The sequence below is a fragment of the Chanodichthys erythropterus genome, chromosome 10 (genome assembly GCF_024489055.1).
Source record: "Chanodichthys erythropterus isolate Z2021 chromosome 10, ASM2448905v1, whole genome shotgun sequence".
Lineage (NCBI taxonomy): Eukaryota > Metazoa > Chordata > Actinopteri > Cypriniformes > Xenocyprididae > Chanodichthys > Chanodichthys erythropterus.
In genome coordinates, this window is record NC_090230.1 from 40,883,659 (window position 1) to 40,903,519 (window position 19,861).

Genomic DNA, 19,861 nt, shown 5'->3' on the forward strand with positions numbered 1-19,861 from the left:
ATGGTGCACCTGGGGAAAAAACACTATCCAACATACTTTGTGCTAGATAAGAAATCTTAGTAGAAACAAAGAGTAAAAGTGAGATGCAGTGGGAATGAAGGAGCTGTAAGAAAGTATTGCAATATCATCAGAGAGCTCAGTGCTTCTTTCTATAGAATATCTAGCATGCTAAATATCTAACTACAGAATAATATGGTATTGAAGCAATAACAACTGCACTTAAAGGTGATAAAGAGGATCTTTTCGTCGACTGAGAAACCAAAGACTGTTAGTGAGTTTTTGAAATGAGCGCATGCGTAAGAACAGCCCCCCTCCTTCACAGCTTGTTTCGAGGGAACGCCTCCCAAAACTCGTGCACGAGTATTGGAACACGAGTGTTTACCACCGGCATTCGCTGTGTCGTGTTAGTGGATTCATTATGTCGGACTCACGGCAGGTAACTCATAATCTGCAGTTGTTACTCCTGTCTCCTGACAAAAACATTGCATGCGGCGCCTGTGGAGTGTGGAAAGTTACTGGAGCGCGCAGCCGCGCACGCCTCGCACAAGGAACGTCACGGCAGTGATTGACAAGCAAGAGGGCCAATCGTTTACGCGATGAACGCGTAAACGATTGGCTGATGTTTTTAAGGGCCTACCTCGTGCACAGATGATGTATATTAATATATATGTAATATGTATATTCCTTTCAGTGCACCTAATAAATAGTCTTTTATCAGTTTCAAGTAATATTGCAAAAATGTATAAAACAAAACATCCTCTTTAGCACCTTTAAATGTTAAGTTAAAGTCAAGACACAAGATATTTGGCCATCAAGACCATTCACATTTGCTTGATCTTGGGAGATTGCTATAGGGTCAATCAATCCAGAAATAATCAATACTTTTAGATACTGATGATGTATCAAGGGGACTACTTATATGGACTGCTGGTAGAATTTTTGTTAAGCATGCCAGAGGTCCTGAGTTCTAATCCACTAATCTATATATTATATATATATATATATTTTGTTATTAAAACCAAAATTGTTCATCTGTGATTATATATCAATAGCAGGGACACATTTGTGTGCAGTTTGTTTTTGATTTCACCGGAACGAATAGAGTCTCTGCACTGGTGTTAAGCGATTGATTGAAGCACTCATATGTGCAAAGACGGCATGAGCACCAAGAGAACACTGTTGCCTTCCGCCATTGATAACAGCGGCAACGAGCACTCAGCATGAAAAAACAACACATTCTAGTGCCAGATCGCTTCTTATTACACAAATGAATGAATTGCTAATCAACTGGAGATGTTTCTTTTGTAGCTATTAGGAACATCTGTATGCCTCGAGATGTTTCAAAAAGTGATGGGGACAATATCGACACTGACAAAAAGTGGTGGGGACATGTCCCACCCATCCCACCTGCAAATTACGCACCATGATATATTATATTATATTATATTATATTATATTATATTATATTATATTATATTAATTAAATATATTATATATATACAGACATTTACGTATAAAATGTTTTTAAATAGTGATAACTGCAATGATTTATTATATAGTATATTTTATTTATTTAACTTGGCTGTATTTATTTATATTTATTTAGAATGAAAATCATTCCATTAAATAAGTTTCAAAGTGAAGTGAAACAACTGTAAGCTACCAGTTAGAGGACAGAGTTATATGTGCATTTATGCTGAAAACAGAAGCTTAAAAGTTAAAATGTAATTAGAAATTGTTGTTAAAGAATGGTAGACAAAAACAGATCTGGTCATTTACAGTTTAAGGTAAAATAATTAGGCTTATCCCAATAATTAAAAAAAAAAGGATTTCAAAAATAATGTTGAATGTTTATGATCATGCATTTTATCTTCAGATTAGGGCTGTTCAACGATAACCGTGGTTATCGTGTACAAAATAAGAGTCTGTGTTTACGTAATATATGTGTGTTTGTTTTGTGTATAATTATTATGTTTATATAATACACACATACATGTATATATTTAAGAAATATAAGCATGTATGTATAAATATATATATTTTTATTTTTATATATTTAAATTATATATAAATGTAAATATTTGTATAGAAATACAATATATTTTTCTTAAATATATACATGTATGTGTGTATATTTATATATATACATATTAATTATACACAAAACAAACACACATATTACGTAAACACAGACTCTTATTTTGTACACGATAACCACGGTTATCGTTGAACAGCCCTACTTCAGATATTGGAAAAAAAATTGTATAAGTTTCAATATCGGCAACACTGGCCTTGATCATATCTGGTATTGGATCAAAAAGAAAATGAGTGGTATTGTCAATCTTTAGAGACCTCTGTAAAATGTTGTGGGCTCGGAAAAGATCTTGTTCTTGTTAAACTCCAAGCTGAAAAGACATGTGGAGCTCGGAGAAAATCAACAGTTATAGACCTGCCCAAACATTTCTACTGAACCATGATATTGAAAATGTTGAAAATTCAAAGAGGAAAATGGCAAAGCACTTCAAGTCAATGATTCAGACGCCACTGGAGACAGCTTCACATTTTTTTTGTATGCAAGCATTTCTGTTTCCACTTTGAATGCTTGAAACATGCATGGACGAGCCTGGGAAGATGTAGTTTCAGACTCAGACGTCACGCTCCTGGACCATTGGCTGAATGTCTGATGCATATGGCACACAAAAGGGGAAACACTTTGCGAGTTTCAAAGTTGTCATCTGGTTGAATTCTCCAGGATTTCCGGGAGACGTGTGTGTCGCGGTATTTAACTGTCCATATGGAAATAAAGCAGTTGTGTCACCAAACCACCTTATGGAAAAAGAACACTGTTGTGTTTACAACTGTGACAATGAACGCTTATCAGGGTCAACTAAATGCTGGATTTTCATATGTGAAGTCCACAGCACCAGTTAACTTGCACTATGCTCTTGAATTAATTGTATGCCGGTCTGTTAATGTGGAGACATCTACTTTATATTTACACGCCCCTAAATTGGTTGCTTTACATGTCCGTCAGACGTCCTCTTGGGCTGCCCTTGGCCAATGAAAGCTGCGATGGAGTCATGACCATCTCTTATCAGCCTGAAGGTCTGGCTATGAGAAACTAGGAAAGATGCTGTTGAAGAACACTGGCATTCTTGAGGGAGAACCTGACCATGACTGCCATCTGGTGGTCATGAAATGCAATTCATTTAGAAAAAACATTCATTATCGATTCAGTTCAGCTGAGGACTTGCTTCAGGCTGCATAACTGCTACAGAATTCAGTCCAGCCAAGACCACCACATAAGGGCTGTGCCTAAATTACCTAAACATGAACTTGATCCATGAAAACAAACCTGTGTCATTATGGGCATTCACTTATGAGCTAAATTCAGTAAGGGTCAACCAGAGGTGAGTTGTTCATGGTCTAAATCGGGGAGACACTGCTTACAGTAATCCCACATGTTTTATCAGTAACAAGAGTCAACAGGTTCAATATCCACTAGAAACAGGCACAAAGCTACAAAACACTGTGGTTTTAATATATAGTTTTTATGTTTCTTTATATGCGATGTTTATCCAGGAGATAAAAGGTCTGATTGCTGGAGCAGAAATGAATCCTCAGGTTAAAAAGAGAAGAATGAGGTTAGTAGGTTGAAGGAGAGAGAGAGAGAGAGAGAGGAGTGTCTGTACAACACTCAGTCCAGATTGCTTTTAAATGAACTTTTCCTGTCATTTCCTCACTTAAAGCCACAAAGGAGTAAGCAGAGCCCTGCCATTCATGTTACAATGGACTCTATTTTACAAGAATTACTTTATTCCCCATGGTGGAAAACCGCTAAGTGTACAAACAAAGATGTCTCTAAAATACTACAGAATATGCATGCCCCCTCAGATTATTCATTCAAGTGGACTTTAAATGCAATTTCCAAAATAGGGTATTATTCTGCATGACTAAAAAAAGCTATTTTTGACAGAGATCACTCATTCTTTCACAAATCATCATCCTTACAATGCTTCGTATGAGTTCTTTAATGTGGAACAAAGTGTCAAAGCTTCTATACAACAAAACTGCTGATCACTGGTTGTCAATTTGCTTTTTTCTAAAATATTTTGCTATATTTTCAGGATTTGAACCCTGCACCCTAAACAAATGGGTCTTAACATTGTTGAACTTGTACTGAAACTAAATTAAGATGTACTACCTTAAAGACTGAAATTTTCTTCAAATTTTAAATAGGCATCTGATATTAGAATATAGGCTACAGCTGATATTTCAGAGTGTTTGGAGGACAATAACACTACAAAACGAGAGTTTTTAACATTTATGAAAACTACTGTGCTGTATGCTAGGCCAATATATACAAGTACTGCTAAGCTATATATACAAACATGTTGAACTTGATGTGAAACATACTAACATGTCGGAATGCACAAACTGAAACATTGAAATTCCATGCACTGAAAAAACAAACAAAAACATAATACTCAACAACATGCCACTTTTGAGAGTGTAAAGAATATTTAAAAACTGGTTTAAAACAAAAACGTGACATGGATCGAGTGTCCTGATTAGTTTTTGTGCAGGAATGCGCATTTAATCGAGTTGAGAGGCAGCAGACATCAGCTAATGACATTACAGCGCAACTGCGCCTTCACGCGCACAACAGACCGATGGAGCGCAATGTCAATGTTGATTTTAATTATTTATAGACAGCACAAGCATTCTTCACATGCAGGCTTATTAAAACCACCCCAGTCAAGAGGGCACAAAATGACCATGACCTAAAACTTGACCTTCCCCATGCCCATGTGGTAGTAGGCATATGATTAACTGGAAGATGCATTGTTGTTTATTTGTAAAAGTTAATTCGTGTCCTGTCACTGACCTGCCAGTCGCTTCTCCCGTATGTTTCTCCACAGTAAATCCCAGGCTTTCGACGTGGAGTCGCGCAGCTGCTCGCTGATTGACCGCCGAAGCTGCAGTTTGCTGGACTTTCTCCTCGTTGTCATTGTGAACGGTGACACATATCAACACCGAGCCCGGGTTTCCTCTGAGAGGACCGTTATCCGCTCGCTCGCGCAGTCGCCCGGGTCGGTCGGGCTCGCTCTGGTGCCGCAGTTGTCGTCACTCCACCTGATACGCGGCGCTGCGTCACCTTGCAGCAGAGGAACGGCGAAGCGTGTTTATATTTCGCTCCGGCACGAGGCTGAATCGGACGCAGAATCCACTCGGATGGGTCTCATGCTCTCTGAGGTTTTCCCGCGTCTCTAATCAGCACAACATGACAGCGAGAACAGCTGTGTGACGTTTCCAGCACTAATGCAATGCAGAGGCGCATGGTACCCCCACTACAACACACTACAGCTCTCTCTCTCCCTCTCCCTTCTCTCACTCCCTCCTCTCTAGGTGAAATATTGACCCTGGGATCTCTCGTGAAATTGGGTAGATGACAAATAAATGTATATATAATAGGAGAGATTAGGGCTAGTTGTCACAATTCCTACTTCAGTATTTAGATGCATTTTTTTTTAAATCATTTAGCATAAAAATGCAAGCAAAAGAAAGAAAGAAAGAAAGAAAGAAAGAAAGAAAGAAAGAAAGAAAGAAAGAAAGAAAGAAAGAAAGAAAGAAAAAGAAAACATTTCCTTTTTTTAATGGCTGGGGGAAATGGAACAGTTCATCAGACAGCAGTGTCTAATACTCACTATTTTGCACTCTAAAAAATGTTGTGTTAGATAGACAAACCCAGAGATTGGGTTGTTTTAACCCAGCAGTTGGGTTAAATGTTAGCCCATAGTGCTGGGCAGTTTTATTTAACCCAACTATTGTTTAAATATTACTATATAACTGGCTTAAAATGAACCCAAAATATGGGGTTGGAAATTAAAAATCAGACACATAATTACTGGTAACATTAACAATCAAAAGATGAACATTAATAAGGAATTTAATAAATGTGACCCTACACCACAAAACCAGTCATAGCTTCATAAGGGTCCATTTTTTTTTTTTTTTTTAAATATTTGGTCGAGATATAACTATTTGAAAATCTGGAATCTGAGGGTACAAAAAAAAAAAATCAAAATATTGAGAAAATCGCCTTTAATATTGTCCAAATTAAGTCCTTAGCAATGTATAGCCACTCAAAAAAATACATTTTTGACATATTTACTATAGAAAATTGACAAAATATCTTCATGGAACGTGATCTTTACTTCATATCCTAATGATTTTTTGCATAAAAGACAAATCAATAATTTATTGTTGGCTATTGCTACAAAATACCTGTGTGACTTATGACTGGTTTTGTGGTTCAGGATCACGAATGTTTATTGTTTATTTATTTATTAAACATATTAATAAATGTTAATTTATTACATTTACAACATATTATGGGTTCATTTTAAGCAAGCAATACAGCAATTTTTAAACAATAGTTGAGTTAAATATAACTACCCAGCAGGTTGGGCAAACATTTAACCCAACTGCTGAGTTAAAACATTTTCAACCCATCTTGGGTTGTTTTTAACCCAGCATTTTTTAGAGTGTGGATTTGATCAATACAATAAAAACAACAATATTGTGAAATATTATTACAATTTAAAATAATGTTTAATCTATTTCAATATATTTTATAAATGTAATTTATTCCTGTGATGTCAAAGCTGAATTTTCAGCAGCCATGAACACCAGTCTTCAGTGTCACATGATCTTTAAAAAAAAAACATTTTAATATGCTGACTAATGCTCAAGAATCATATTATAATCAATGTTGATAACAATAATATTTTGTACAAAATGTTATACTTTTTTTCAGGACTCTTTGATTAATAGAAAATAAAAAAAATATATTTGAAATAGAAAAATCATTTTGCTGAATAAAAGTATTATTTTCTTTAAAAAAAACAAAAATAATAAATAAAAACTGTACTGCCCCCAAACTTATTTTATGTCAATTAGGGTGAGAAAAGTTATGTTCAAAACATTAATATTTAGGGTTAGGGGTTACTTGTGTTTTCTAAGGCTGTGAAAATATTATTTAATATAATACAGCATGTCACACTGCAGGACACTACTTACAAAAACTTATGTCAACTATCCAGTTACACCTGAAGTCAATGTAATTCATAAGTCATGTCTTTCTTTAGTGTCCACATACACATATACATTCTCTTCCTTACTCACACACACATTCCAGTGTCTGTGGGTGTCAGGCATTACATTGGCTCAGCTCCTTCTCACAGGGGGGGTTCAGAGGGGAAGTTCTGCATTGGAGATTTATGTCAGTAGGTTACAGTGGTGACATGACTGGAGTGAGGTGTGGAGAGAAAGGGAAAGACATGAACGCAGAGGTAAAGCAGTCAGGCCATCCTGGGTGGGTCAGAGTTAAACCGGATATGCCGCTGTAACAGAGAGCCTAAACCTCCTCAACACACAAACTGAGGGGGAAAGATTGTTACCGCAACAGAAACCTCAAAATAAAAACGCTGGTGTAACCCTACCCAGAAAACAGCGGCACAGGAGCCAGTCTGGCGCTGAAAGGGTCTCAACCCCACTGAGGTCTCGCACTTCAAGAAGAACTGTTAACATTTCTATATAAATCCTAGTGAGGTGATTGATGTTGTATGCACTTTAAAAGAACAGGACCATAAAGAAAATCAATAAAAGCCTCTAATAAATCATAAACAACATTTTTGAGCAATTTGAAGTTTTAAAGAATTGAACTGACACAGTATTAAATAACTTAAATGCCTCTATATGGCCTGCAAAAAAATCAAGAGCAAAGCTGTCTGAATGTGTAACCTGTAGCCTGGCCCCAAACGTCACTCCATGTTAGCGTGGTTATCACACAGCTAACTGCTCATCTGTGTGAAAGAGTGAATTCATATTGAGTCACCGGGGCCCCTTTAGGAGACCCTAATGAATATTCATATTAGAGGCCAGTGGGTGTCAGAGGGAGTCACTGGCCTCTGGCATCCTGTACTACATTCTTAAAAACTGTCCAGAATGCAAGAATGTACAGCAAACTGTTCCGTGTCCTTCACTTGTTCCACAAAAATCAGGACAAATCAACCCCCAAATGCCTTACGGAGAGCAGCCAATCACAACAGCAGACCTGTTTTTGTGAGCAAACATGCCGTTGAGTGGGGGCGTGTAATGGGATAGAATTAGGACAGACAGACGTTCACAGAATCAATGGGAAACAGGGACTTAAGAACGGCACAACTCTCAGTTTTTCTACCTGTCTAGATAAGGCTTTTTCCCCCCTCGTTTCCTTTCAAAATTCTTTACACATTTGAACTTTTGAATCACATAATACGACTTTAATGTCGAATGTTTTTTAAAGAGTAACATCACAGCAAATCATACCTGAAATTAATAAAGCAAAAATAAGATCAAATTTATCACGTCATAAGGTGGGGGTCGCATTAGCGACATTTCACGGCTAAAAAAAGGTCCATTGTCAATAGTGAAGCGATGTATGAAACAGCTCACACTGAGGTCACGTTCAAACCAAGCATCTTTTTGTGGATCAGCGCGGCGAATCCGTGTGACCAACTTAAACCTGTTACAAAATCAGCATGAGGAAATCTTTCACCCTCACGTGAAATTCCAGATTGTGTGGATTCCTATTGAAACTGGATTTCGCCCATGAAAATGTTCTCTTTTGACAATGCTGGAGAGAAAAGCATGTGTGTGTGGATATCAGTGTGGGTAAATAATTACAGGGTTGTGGTCGTTCAGTGACGACGGAGGAATGCAGGGCCACAAGGTCAGATGGACGTAGTCACTGATCTAACTTTCAGTATAGAGGCTTCTCGAGGGTCATCTCTGTCAAAACATGATCTAGAAGGAAATCCCCTTCAAGTTTCCAGTACATACAACACTATTTCCTTCTCCCTTTTTTTTCCTTCTGCAAACGTATACATCTTTAAAGGCCCACTGAAGTGCCTTGGAACGTGCAGCATTATTCAATGTGCTGAAAACTGGAAGACAGGGTGGGAAATAGAGTCCTGAGTGCGGCGCAGGCTTTAAGACACTACTCGTGTGCGGGTTGCGGGAGAATCAAATGATTTGTGGGACTCCCGCAAAACAGAAATATCTAAACATAAAATATCTAAAAACTAATAAATTTTTATTCATATATTGCAAAAAAGCAACAACTAATATAAAAAAACCCATTTACAGTCACAAGCATATGTGAGATTCTATTTATGACTTGTGTTTGCAGTGTTGAGCAATGTAGCCAATCACAGACATATCTGTTGATTTCTGAGACGCAACACAATCAGGTGTTTATGTTAGAATCCTCTCACCACTCAAAACGCCGGAGTTTTTATGCAGTGCTGAAATTTGTGTTCTCACGAATCCTACTATTATAACACACAAAGTGTAAACATTATGAAAGATTCATTGTTCATGTATTTGTGTTATAACAGAGCTTTGTGAGATTGCGATGAGCTGAGATGTCAGCTTTTTAAAGTAATTATAAAGGGAGCGCTCTTTGCGCACAATCTGCCATACCAAACCATGCACGCAGCAGCTTGCTTTTCGGTTAAAACTAACTGTGGTTTGTGAATGTTGATGCTTTAATAACAAATATTTTATTGCTGTTTATGCTGGGATGTTGTGGTGATGCATAACTTAATATTTCATTACAATATAACATATTTTTTTGCGGGAGCGGGACAGAATCCTGCAGGAGCGGGCGGGTGCGGGACTGGAAAATCCGTCCCGTGCAGGTCCCTAGCGGGAAATGTTGAACAGGTCCTCCCATTTTTTTTTTTAAATAGCCAACAGTATTTTGTTTATATCACAGCTCGGCCAGAGCCATTGAGCTTGGTAAAACCTCAGTTTCTTTCTAATCTCTAACTGTTTCTCCTCCTAATCTCCTCCATATCGCTTTAAAATATAACATTCTGTGCAGAATTCAAATAGATCCATTATGGGCGGGATGCTTTAGATTCTAGAAAGCATTTGATTGGACAGAAAATCTGATGAGAAGCTAAAGTGCAGCGTGATGTCATCAATCCATATTGGCGGAAGTGAGAGACAGTAAGGTTTGAATGCACATATCTTCTATGAATTTTGTCATTGTTTTGGAGCACAATAGCTTATAGATAAGGGTAAAGGTCTTAGCACACCAAGTCCGAAATTTGCGTCCGAAACTTTTGCACGGTAAAAAAGTAAATTCAACCTCACGTTGTGTCAATCACGTTTTGACACGTTTGTGTCAAACACTGCCTCTGTCATAAAAATATTCAGCTCAGGTTCGTTTTTCTGCATTTTTCGCATTTGTGGCACACATTTTGAGAGACGTTTTGACAATTCAGAGCCACCATACAAGTAAACGGCAAAATCCTAAATGCCATCTGACAAGTTGATCCACCATCGTCTACAGCAGTGATTCTCCACCTTTTTTGAGTAATGGACCCCTATCATATTTGGAACCATCTTCAAGGATGACCGTTGGCTTGGTGAGTTCTTACCTTAAGTCTAACATATTCATACTAAAAGCCAAAAACTTCAATTTTGATTTCATGGGGACTTTAAGACTGGACAAAACAACCCCAAAAAGTCATCCTCAGACTTTCCCCTAATCCCAAACATGCATAATACCCTAAAACTGAATTTTCCCTGCTGTTTCTGAAAATCTGTAGACCCCCTGTTGCTGTGGAACCATCCCTCACCAGTTTTAAAATGAGAAACATCAAGATTAGGAAGAAGCTGTCTGCCAGATGGTGCTGTTTTCATTGACCTTATTTGTGGGTTTGTGGCTACTCTTCCTGTGGGGAATGTTTTAATCTGGGGCCAGTTTTTTTAGAGGTGATGAAAATCATGAAAAAATTTGCCTTTTTTTTGCAAAAAGAAAAGAAAAATTTGGTTTCAGGTAGCTTAACTTTAGAGGTTTTATAAGGACATGATATTCTGATGATGATTTTGTTTGGCTTACACTAATGTTAGTTAAAGGTGCCCTCGAATGAAAAATAGAATTTATCTTGGCATAGTTGAATAACAAGAGTTCAGTACATGGAAATGACATACAGTGAGTCTCAAACTCCATTGTTTCCTCCTTCTTATATAAATCTCATTTGTTTAAAAGACCTCAGAAGAACAGGCGAATCTCAACATAACACCGACAGTTATGTAACAGTTAGGGTGTACGCCCCAATATTTGCATAATGCCAGCCCACGTTTCCAACATTATAAAAGGCATTAGACAAGGGCAGCCATTAACGTCTGGATCTGTGCACAGCTGAATCAACAGACTAGGTAAGCAAGCAAGAATTATAGCGAAAAATGGCAGATGGAGCGATAATAACTGACATGATCCATGATTACATGATATTTTTAGTGATATTTGTAAACTGTCTTTCTAAATGTTTCGTTAGCATGTTGCTAATGTACTGTTAAATGTGGTTAAAGTTACCATCATTTATTACTGTATTCACAGAGACAAGAGAGCCGTCGCTATTTTCATTTTTAAACATTTGCAGTCTGTATAATTCATAAACACAACTTCATTCTTTATAAATCTCTCCAACAGTGTAGCATTAGCCGTTAGCCACGGAGCACCATCAAGCTCATTCAAAATCAGAACTAAACAATATAACAGTATACAATACTCACATAATCCGACGCATGCATGGCGCATGCATGACGAACACTTTGTAAAGATCCATTTTGATGGTTATATTAGCTGTTTAAACTTTGTTAAGGCACTGTTTAAGGCAAGCGCGAGCTCTGTGGGCGGAGAGCACGGGATTTAAAGGGGCCGCAGCATAAAATCGGCGCGTTTATAATGATGCCCCAAAATAGGCCATTAAAAAAATTAATTAAAAAAAATCTATGGGGTATTTTGAGCTGAAACTTAACAGACACATTCAGGGGACACCTTAGACTTATGTTACACCTTTTAAAAACATAATCTAGGGCACCTTTAAAAAATCTGATTGAACAAGCCATTATTTTTGCTGCTTTGCCTTCAAGATTTATTTATGTAATTTATTGTTCAACAATATCTAGTGATGGGTGATTTCAAAAGACTGCTTCATGAAGCCTCAAAGCTTTACAAATCTTTTGTTTCAAATTAGTGGTTTTGAACGTGTATCAAACTCCCAAAGTCATGTGAACCACTGAAATTTCAAAACACTTATGATGTAAGGAAGCCTCGTTTACTGAAATCACGTGACTTTGGTGCTCCGAGCCACTGATTCAATACAAAAGATTCGTAAAGCTTTGAAGCTTCATGAAGCAGTGTTTTGAAATCGCCCAACACTAAATATTGTTGAATAAAGTCGTTAGTTTGTTTTTTGGCACACAAAAAGTATTCTTGTCACTTCATAACATTAAGGTTGAACCACTGTAGTCACATAAACTGTTTTAAATATATCTTTAGTACCTTTCTGGGCGTTTGAAAGTGTAAATTAACTTGCTGTCAATGCAGGCCTCACTGAGCCATCGGATTTGATCAAAAATATCTCAGTTTGTGTTCTGAAGATTAACAAAGGTCATACGGGTGTGAAATGACATGAGAGTCAGTAATTAATGACAGAATTTTCATTTTTGGGTGAACTAACATTTCAGCATTGGTCACTTCAACAGAGAGTCTCTGAAAAATGGGTCAGAGGCTGTCTGGAGCCTCGATCAAGTCCTGCCCTGCCTAGAGCATCCCATCTTCGGATCTCCATTCCACAACATAAACACACCAATACATTGTTTTTATCCCTGGAGTTGTTTTAATTGGTTCCTAAAGTACTTACTAATAGGTTGAGATTATTATCATAGAGGTGAGGATTACTGGGGCTGAGGGGGTGGACTGGGGCGAAACAATGGCTAATGGACGCAGAGGAAATCTGTTTGTGTGTGAGAGAGTTTCTACTATCCAGCAGAACCCACTGTTTGTGTTGGCCACCCAGAGCAACTGTTTTCCCCTGAGGCTGAGTGGGACAAAATATCCTGCTGGATCACAACCTCCCCTCCTTCTCTAAATCAGCCCCCTCAGGCCACTCGAAAACTCTCATGGTGGATCTCACAGATGCCAGAAGGGCTAGAGAGATGATGGCTCTCATGTGAAGTTGAAGTTGAAATTAAATAAATTTCTTAATCAGTTTTTAAAAAAAAAATTATATATATATATATATATATATATATATATATATATATATATATATATATATATATATATATATATATATATATATATATATATATATATATATAAAATTCTTAAACAGTGATTAATAATGTATTAAATTAATATATATTTTCAGAGAACATCTTGAATTAAGTATTAAGTTCTTAAACAAATCACTTAATAAAATGATTAATAATTGATCTAGTTTTAAGGATATATTGATTTAGATATTAAAGATATTATTTTCTTTTTTCCTGTCATTAGCATACTGTGATCAGGTCATTCCCAGACCACAGAATCCTCTTACACAAATGAAGATAAATGTACACATAGCCCATTACAGTGCATTACTAAAACCTCATTTATGTCCACAATGCGGACACACACACACATACAAACGCAGATAAATGTACACAGGCTCCATTAGAGAATATTACAGAGAGCCCATTTAAGCATTTACTAGAGTATGAGGTAAAGAGGATGTTTAAGCTAGGGCTGCATTTCTGAGGAGGATTTACTGATGTCTGAACTATAAATAGACAGACAGTCTAGCACAGACCACAACCACAAACACAGCATCAACTACAAAACACTCAGCAAGGGGCCAAAAGGCAGAGAAAAGTGTGTGTATAAACTTGTAGATTTCTGGCAAGAAATAAAATCAGTGCCTATGCATGGACAATAACAGTGCTTACTGCATTATTAGCCACTTTATTAACCCATTATCAAAATAAAGAAAGAAAAACCCAAAGCTCATGAAGAAAGGTATGATACTATTAAGATTAATATGATAAAACTTAAACCACAAAAAAAGTCCAGTCCAAAAGTATTTTATTAGCCTTTCCATTTTACTAAAATTATCATATATATATATATATATATATATATATATATATATATATATATATATATATATATATATATATATATATATATACACACACACACACACACACACACACACACACACTCACAGACACACATACAAAATGTATTAAATAATTAGAAAATGTATTACTATTTTTAATATATAAATGATCAATCAGACTACTAAAGGTACAATATGTAATAATTTTGTCCACTAGAGGTCGCTAGAAGCCTATTCAAAACAAAGGCGTAGCTTGTTGACGGCGAGTTTTAGAGCAGAATCTTGTAGTGTTGTCAAAAGTACCGACTTCGGTACCTAGTCGGTACTGAAATTTTAAAAACGTGATGCTTTGAGCGCTGTTGAGTGGATTCGTAAACATCTCTGATTGGCCGTTGTGTTCACGGCTCATCAGATATGTCTGTGATAGGCTTCAATGATCAACGCTGTAAAAACGTTGTAAATAGTCATCAATTAATCTCTTCACTAAGCGCTTACACAGATATACACGGGAGCGATTGAAAGCAGGCGTCTATCGCGGATTCGGTCTACTGTTAGACGCTTGCTTTCAATCGCTCGCGCTCCCACTTTCAAAACGCTTTCAAATTTAAACACTTCCGTGTGCTTTCAAATGCTCCCACGCGTTGATCATTGTAGCCAATCACAGGCATATCCGATGAGCGCGTCAACACAATGGCCAATCAGAGATGTTTATGAATCCGCTCAACAGCGCTCAAAGCGTCACGTTTTTAAAATTTCAGTACAGATAGGTACCGAAGTTGGTACTTTTGACAACACTAGAATCTTGGGACATGTGGTCTCCATCTCAACGTCCAGTGGAAAAGAATAGGGATGGGAGTCGGGAAGAACTCATGTTCATGGATGAGATTATTAACGTTAGTGTAGTATGAAGCAGAGCAGGGCCGAGTGTTGTGGGAGCTGAATGAGGCCGCTGGAGCGATTGCGCAACACAAGCCTCACAAGCAGTGAGACTTTTATTATGACACAGTCGCCGGCGCCGCTTCCGCTTTTCCGGTCATGAGGTAATGCAGCTCTGTTTATCATATTAGATACATTTGAGTGTGTTGAAAATGATGTTATAACGTTACTCTGTGCGTTCGCTTGGCGGCTGCTGTGAGACACTGTTGCACACTGCAATAAGCTAGATCGATTTTAGAATATCATATTAAATGCTGGATGGATCTGATAATGCTATGTTTTTCTCTGAAGCATGGTAAAGCATGTTTCTCACAAAAAAAAAATCAAGAAAATTGATTTAAACAATTAGACTAAACATGTTGAGCTATATAACAACAATTTGTTTTCTGTCTATAAATATATCATAACACTTGTTCCTTTGTCTATTAAAATGTGTAATATTTTAAAGCGTCTTTGGTGTTTCCATGGTTTCTACAAAAAAAAAAAAAACGAGGGTAACGCGGGTATGACGCAATTGACAGGCGACTGCTCACACGTCCCGGAGCCTTGGTTAAAATTGCAATTTTCTCATTATTTACAAATAGTTAGAAACATTTGGGATATTGTAAGTACTCGAGTGAACAAAATATATAACTCTGGCCTAGTGGTTTTTGGATATTTTACTGCAAAAATATTACATATTGCACCTTTAAGTATTGTCTTTATTTAGAATGAGTAAAAATATGTACATTTATATTATAAATATGGTTAAACATTAAACAAAATTAAAATAATAATAATAATAAACACTATAGCGCATTAAACTAACACATCCAGAACAAATGCTACTGGAGTACTAGAAAGAGTTTAAAACAACTCAAATTGCCATCCAGGAGTAGGGGGCCGGGAATCTTAGTGCCACCCAAGTGGGCAAGAGCGAGTGCCACAGTCGACTGGAAAACACACCCTGATGCCAACAATTCCATGGGAGGGTTGATGGTTGTGTGTGCGGTTTGTTGTAGGAACAGAGTAGGCTGTCTGCCAAAGCTCAGAGTGCTGAATTAGCAGTCCAATTAAACGCACTCAACACTTGCACAGCAGGCTAATTAAAAGACCTTCGTTTAGAAACAAACTAAATTGACATCCTACTGGAGTGGAATCTCTGAGACTCTCAAAAGTCTCTCCAGATATTACAAACATCCAACAGTTTTACGCTAGAGATTAAAGAATCTCTATAGTGTCTCACTGTAATAGCAACGTGTGGTTTTAAATGTGATGCCCTGTTAACTGCTGAGCCAAGAGCTTTCTTTTTTACTGCCTGCAAAACATGCAGTCCCACACAACAATCTTTTTATTGAGCGTTATTTTTTAATCAGATCTAAATACCACACAAGATGAGTCTAATTGGAAATACGCAACCATTACACGTATACCTTTCTACAACATGGCAAATGGTACCTATGGTTGCATGTCCCCTGCCTGTGCTCATATTAGCCACAGTGAGTTTCCCCAGCAGAACACATGCCTGAAGTGCCAGAGAGTTTGGAAAATATCACTCTGTGTTCTATCAGGTTCTGTACTGACAGGCTGTGTCTAAGACACAGATGCACGTCCATCCTCATGTGCGATACACAAAATCCCTCCAGCCTGACACTAGAATGTGCGTGTATATTCCTCCAAAACTATGTAACGCATTACTGTTTACACAGATTTACATGTTTCACATCATTTCTGATTAAAAATAATAGTCAATGTTTTGGATTCTACATCGGCCTGTATATAATCTATAAATTTACTACACAGATGGAGAGATTTCCATCTAAGCTCAGTGACATTATTGAGAACATTTTTAAAGAGCATTAATTTTTGATTGCATATTACTGAGGGAATCAAGTGAATGTAAAATCCACGTTGAAATGCTTTTAGGAGCACTTCTCTTGTCACAATATAAAGGAACTTATCTTTATTAAGAAAAGCTCTTTGAAGCCAAGCTGGAAAAGTGTTTTAAAATGATAGATTTGGAATGTATACAGCATAGCTTCACTGGTCTGTCATTTCTGAACAATCTACAGTATGTTTGAGCCTCGGATTAGAATGCATGTAATAAATACATTAAAAATAGCCATTTTAGTGGAAAACAAAAGGAGAAGCTCCAAAAATGATCAAAAACAGCATAAAACAATCAGTCAAGACTAGGCAAGAAGGTGACACAGGAACATAAAAATACTAGTGCAAAACCAGAACATATCATCTTGTAAATGCAAAATATAAACATTGTTGGGGTGACAGTTTAGGGGAGACAATATATTTAAATAAATTACAGTTTTTTTTTCAGGCTGGGTTAGCATTTCATAGATGCAGTTCTACTGCACCAGCTGCTGTATGCTGACATAACTCGTCTCTCTCTCTCACACACACACACAAACACACACATACACACAGATGCACATGCATATATGCATACACATTGCTGACCCAGGCAGGCCCAACAGCTATGCATGCACTGTCACTTTCAAGCTCCACATATGTAGACAACATGGGCATGTTTGCAGTAAAAATGAACACAAATATCACTAATAATGCATTAAGAGTCCAGCCTAACAGTATTTAACTGTAAAATGCCATTAGAGATTTGATTGATTGGATTAATTGACAAAGAGGCTTTAAATGTGCAAGCATGCACGGACAGATGCACGCTACCAAACACCCACCCACCAAAAAGCATACAGACTCTCTCTCTTACACACAAATAAGCTTGGTAAAACATTATGTCCCAAGGCAATGGAAAACAAGCTAGTGGACACTTGGAAAAAACATTTCCCCTATCCTGAGATGTGACTGAGACAAAAGCGCTCATTCAATAAGAAAGGAATGACAGAGTCAAATGTGCACTACAAATTTTGACACACATACACAAGGGACACAATATGGGGGTGTGTTTTGTAGGTCATAGAGACATCAAAGTGAGTGGATTAGATTAGTCCAGATGGAATTGAAATTTTCAAATCAATGTGGTCTGTAAGCGCTTAAGCATTTCTAAAGATAATACAACACTACAGAATATTAATTCTCGGGGTGAGATGTGTTGTAGGTTAAATCATTCAGCTGGCTTTGAATGCAGAATCCAATTTCTCTGCAGCCGTGGTGAGCCCCAGGGCAAGTAGGAAGTAGAGAAAACAGTGGGAAATTCTACATGACATGGGGGCCATTCACACAAAATGTTTTTTTCCCCGTTCCACTGTGCTACTTTTCCATTGTTTTTCAATGTAAACATGCACTAGACGGACATATTTAACCGTTGTGCTCACATCTTGATGCATTGCAACAGAGGGGAAAATATTTGAATTTAGAAGAGAATATCACTGAAATTGTAGTGTATTTAATTTCAAATTAACAGTAATAATACCAAAAATAATTGTTTAAACTAAATTAACTAAATGAAATTAAATTTTAACAATTACCTCATTGACTATATTTATTTATACAATTTACAGGCCCCAGTGAGGTAAATAATCCCTGTAAAGCGGAGTAGTTTACTGCTTTTATTGTGGCATAGAATTGAAAAATCAATGGCGCCACAAAGCATTTAGAAGCTGGTTTTTCATGGTCAATGCAAGACCAGCACAGACCAGTCAGAGCACCTGACGTCCAGTAACCATCAACCTAATAACACCAAGAGCACAACAAATGCTCTCTCTTCTCTTTACAACATTTCAATATCTCTCCCTCATGTTCCACAGAGTCTCTCAAACACACAGACAGTGCATCTGCTCCACACTACAGCAGGCAGGAGCTAAATTTAACTCAGAGGAGGGAGTGGAGAACATGTTCTCTACCTCTGCTGGTTTCTGAGACACGGGACAGAGAGGATCTGGGGTGGAATGACCTTATATGCAAAACACACACACATAATACAGCTGTACTAGTAAAAGTGAATATTGATTTTTCAGTTTCTTGCAAAAGCACACTGTTATTTGCACAGTACAGAACAAAGCACAAGATTAAAGAGCATTTATTCAGAGAAATCCCAGGGTGCATACTACTAAGCTACCTTGCAGTCTACATAAACAGCCATCTTCTAAAGCAGCACCCCAACCTAAATAGAACCTTGTAACACTATTAATTAGGGATGCAAAATATACTGTCTATCGGTACTAGGGATGTGCAACGATTATCATGATTAATCGTTTGCAAAATAAAAGTCTGTGTTTACGTAATATAGGTGTGTGTTCTGTGTATAATAATTATGCATATACTGTATAAATACACACACATACATGTATATATTTAGGAAAAATGTTATATTTATATATAATATATTTATATTTATATGTAATACAAAATATATATAAATATATATTTATTTAAACATGCATATATTTCTTAAATTTATACATGTATGTGTGTGTATTTATATATGCATAATTATTATACACAGAATACACACACATATATTATCGCGATTAATCGCTGCACATCCCTAATCGGTACCATATAGGTTGGATATTTAAAGGGTCATGAAACCCCAGAACACATTTTTTGAGATGTGAACAGATATGTACAGGTTGCATGTCACTGAAAACTCTAATATCACTCATAAAGATTATCAACAATTGGAAACTGGTTATTTTTGCATTTTTCAGAGCAATTTTGTACTTCTGGTTTGAAAAGCAAAGTGGAAGCTACGTCACTAATCTGACATAGATTCAGGCCTTGGAGTGTGTATATAGGCTTGCGGGGGCGAATCTATGTCACCCGGTTCTAAGCTCTTCTCTACATTTATTCATGAAAAAGATATAGGTGCTAGTTTCCTCAGCGATACAAAAATGTGTTTCCTGCGACGTGACCAGAGCTGAAGTTTTGTTGCTAGTGGTTTGTTTTGCGGTTTGTTTTGTTATATGCCCGCATGAGATCAAATTATAGCAGAGAATTCAAAT

At 37.0% G+C, this 19,861-nt stretch overlaps 1 protein-coding gene across 4 annotated transcripts in view; it reads right to left on the reverse strand.

Moving 5' to 3' along the window:
* Positions 1 to 19,861, reverse strand: part of stard13a (StAR related lipid transfer domain containing 13a) — an 80,730-nt gene that overhangs the window by 47,204 nt on the left and 13,665 nt on the right. For 2 of the 4 annotated variants that reach the window (XM_067397738.1, XM_067397737.1), the window contains exon 1: positions 4,889 to 5,303. The exons of 1 other annotated variant lie outside the window; for it this stretch is intronic. In XM_067397738.1, coding sequence (XP_067253839.1) covers positions 4,889 to 5,012 — 124 coding nt within the window. In that variant the 5' untranslated portion in view covers positions 5,013 to 5,303. Of the gene's footprint in view, positions 1 to 4,888; positions 5,304 to 19,861 lie in introns of those variants that run through there. One more of the 4 variants, XM_067397742.1, reaches the window with a different exon arrangement.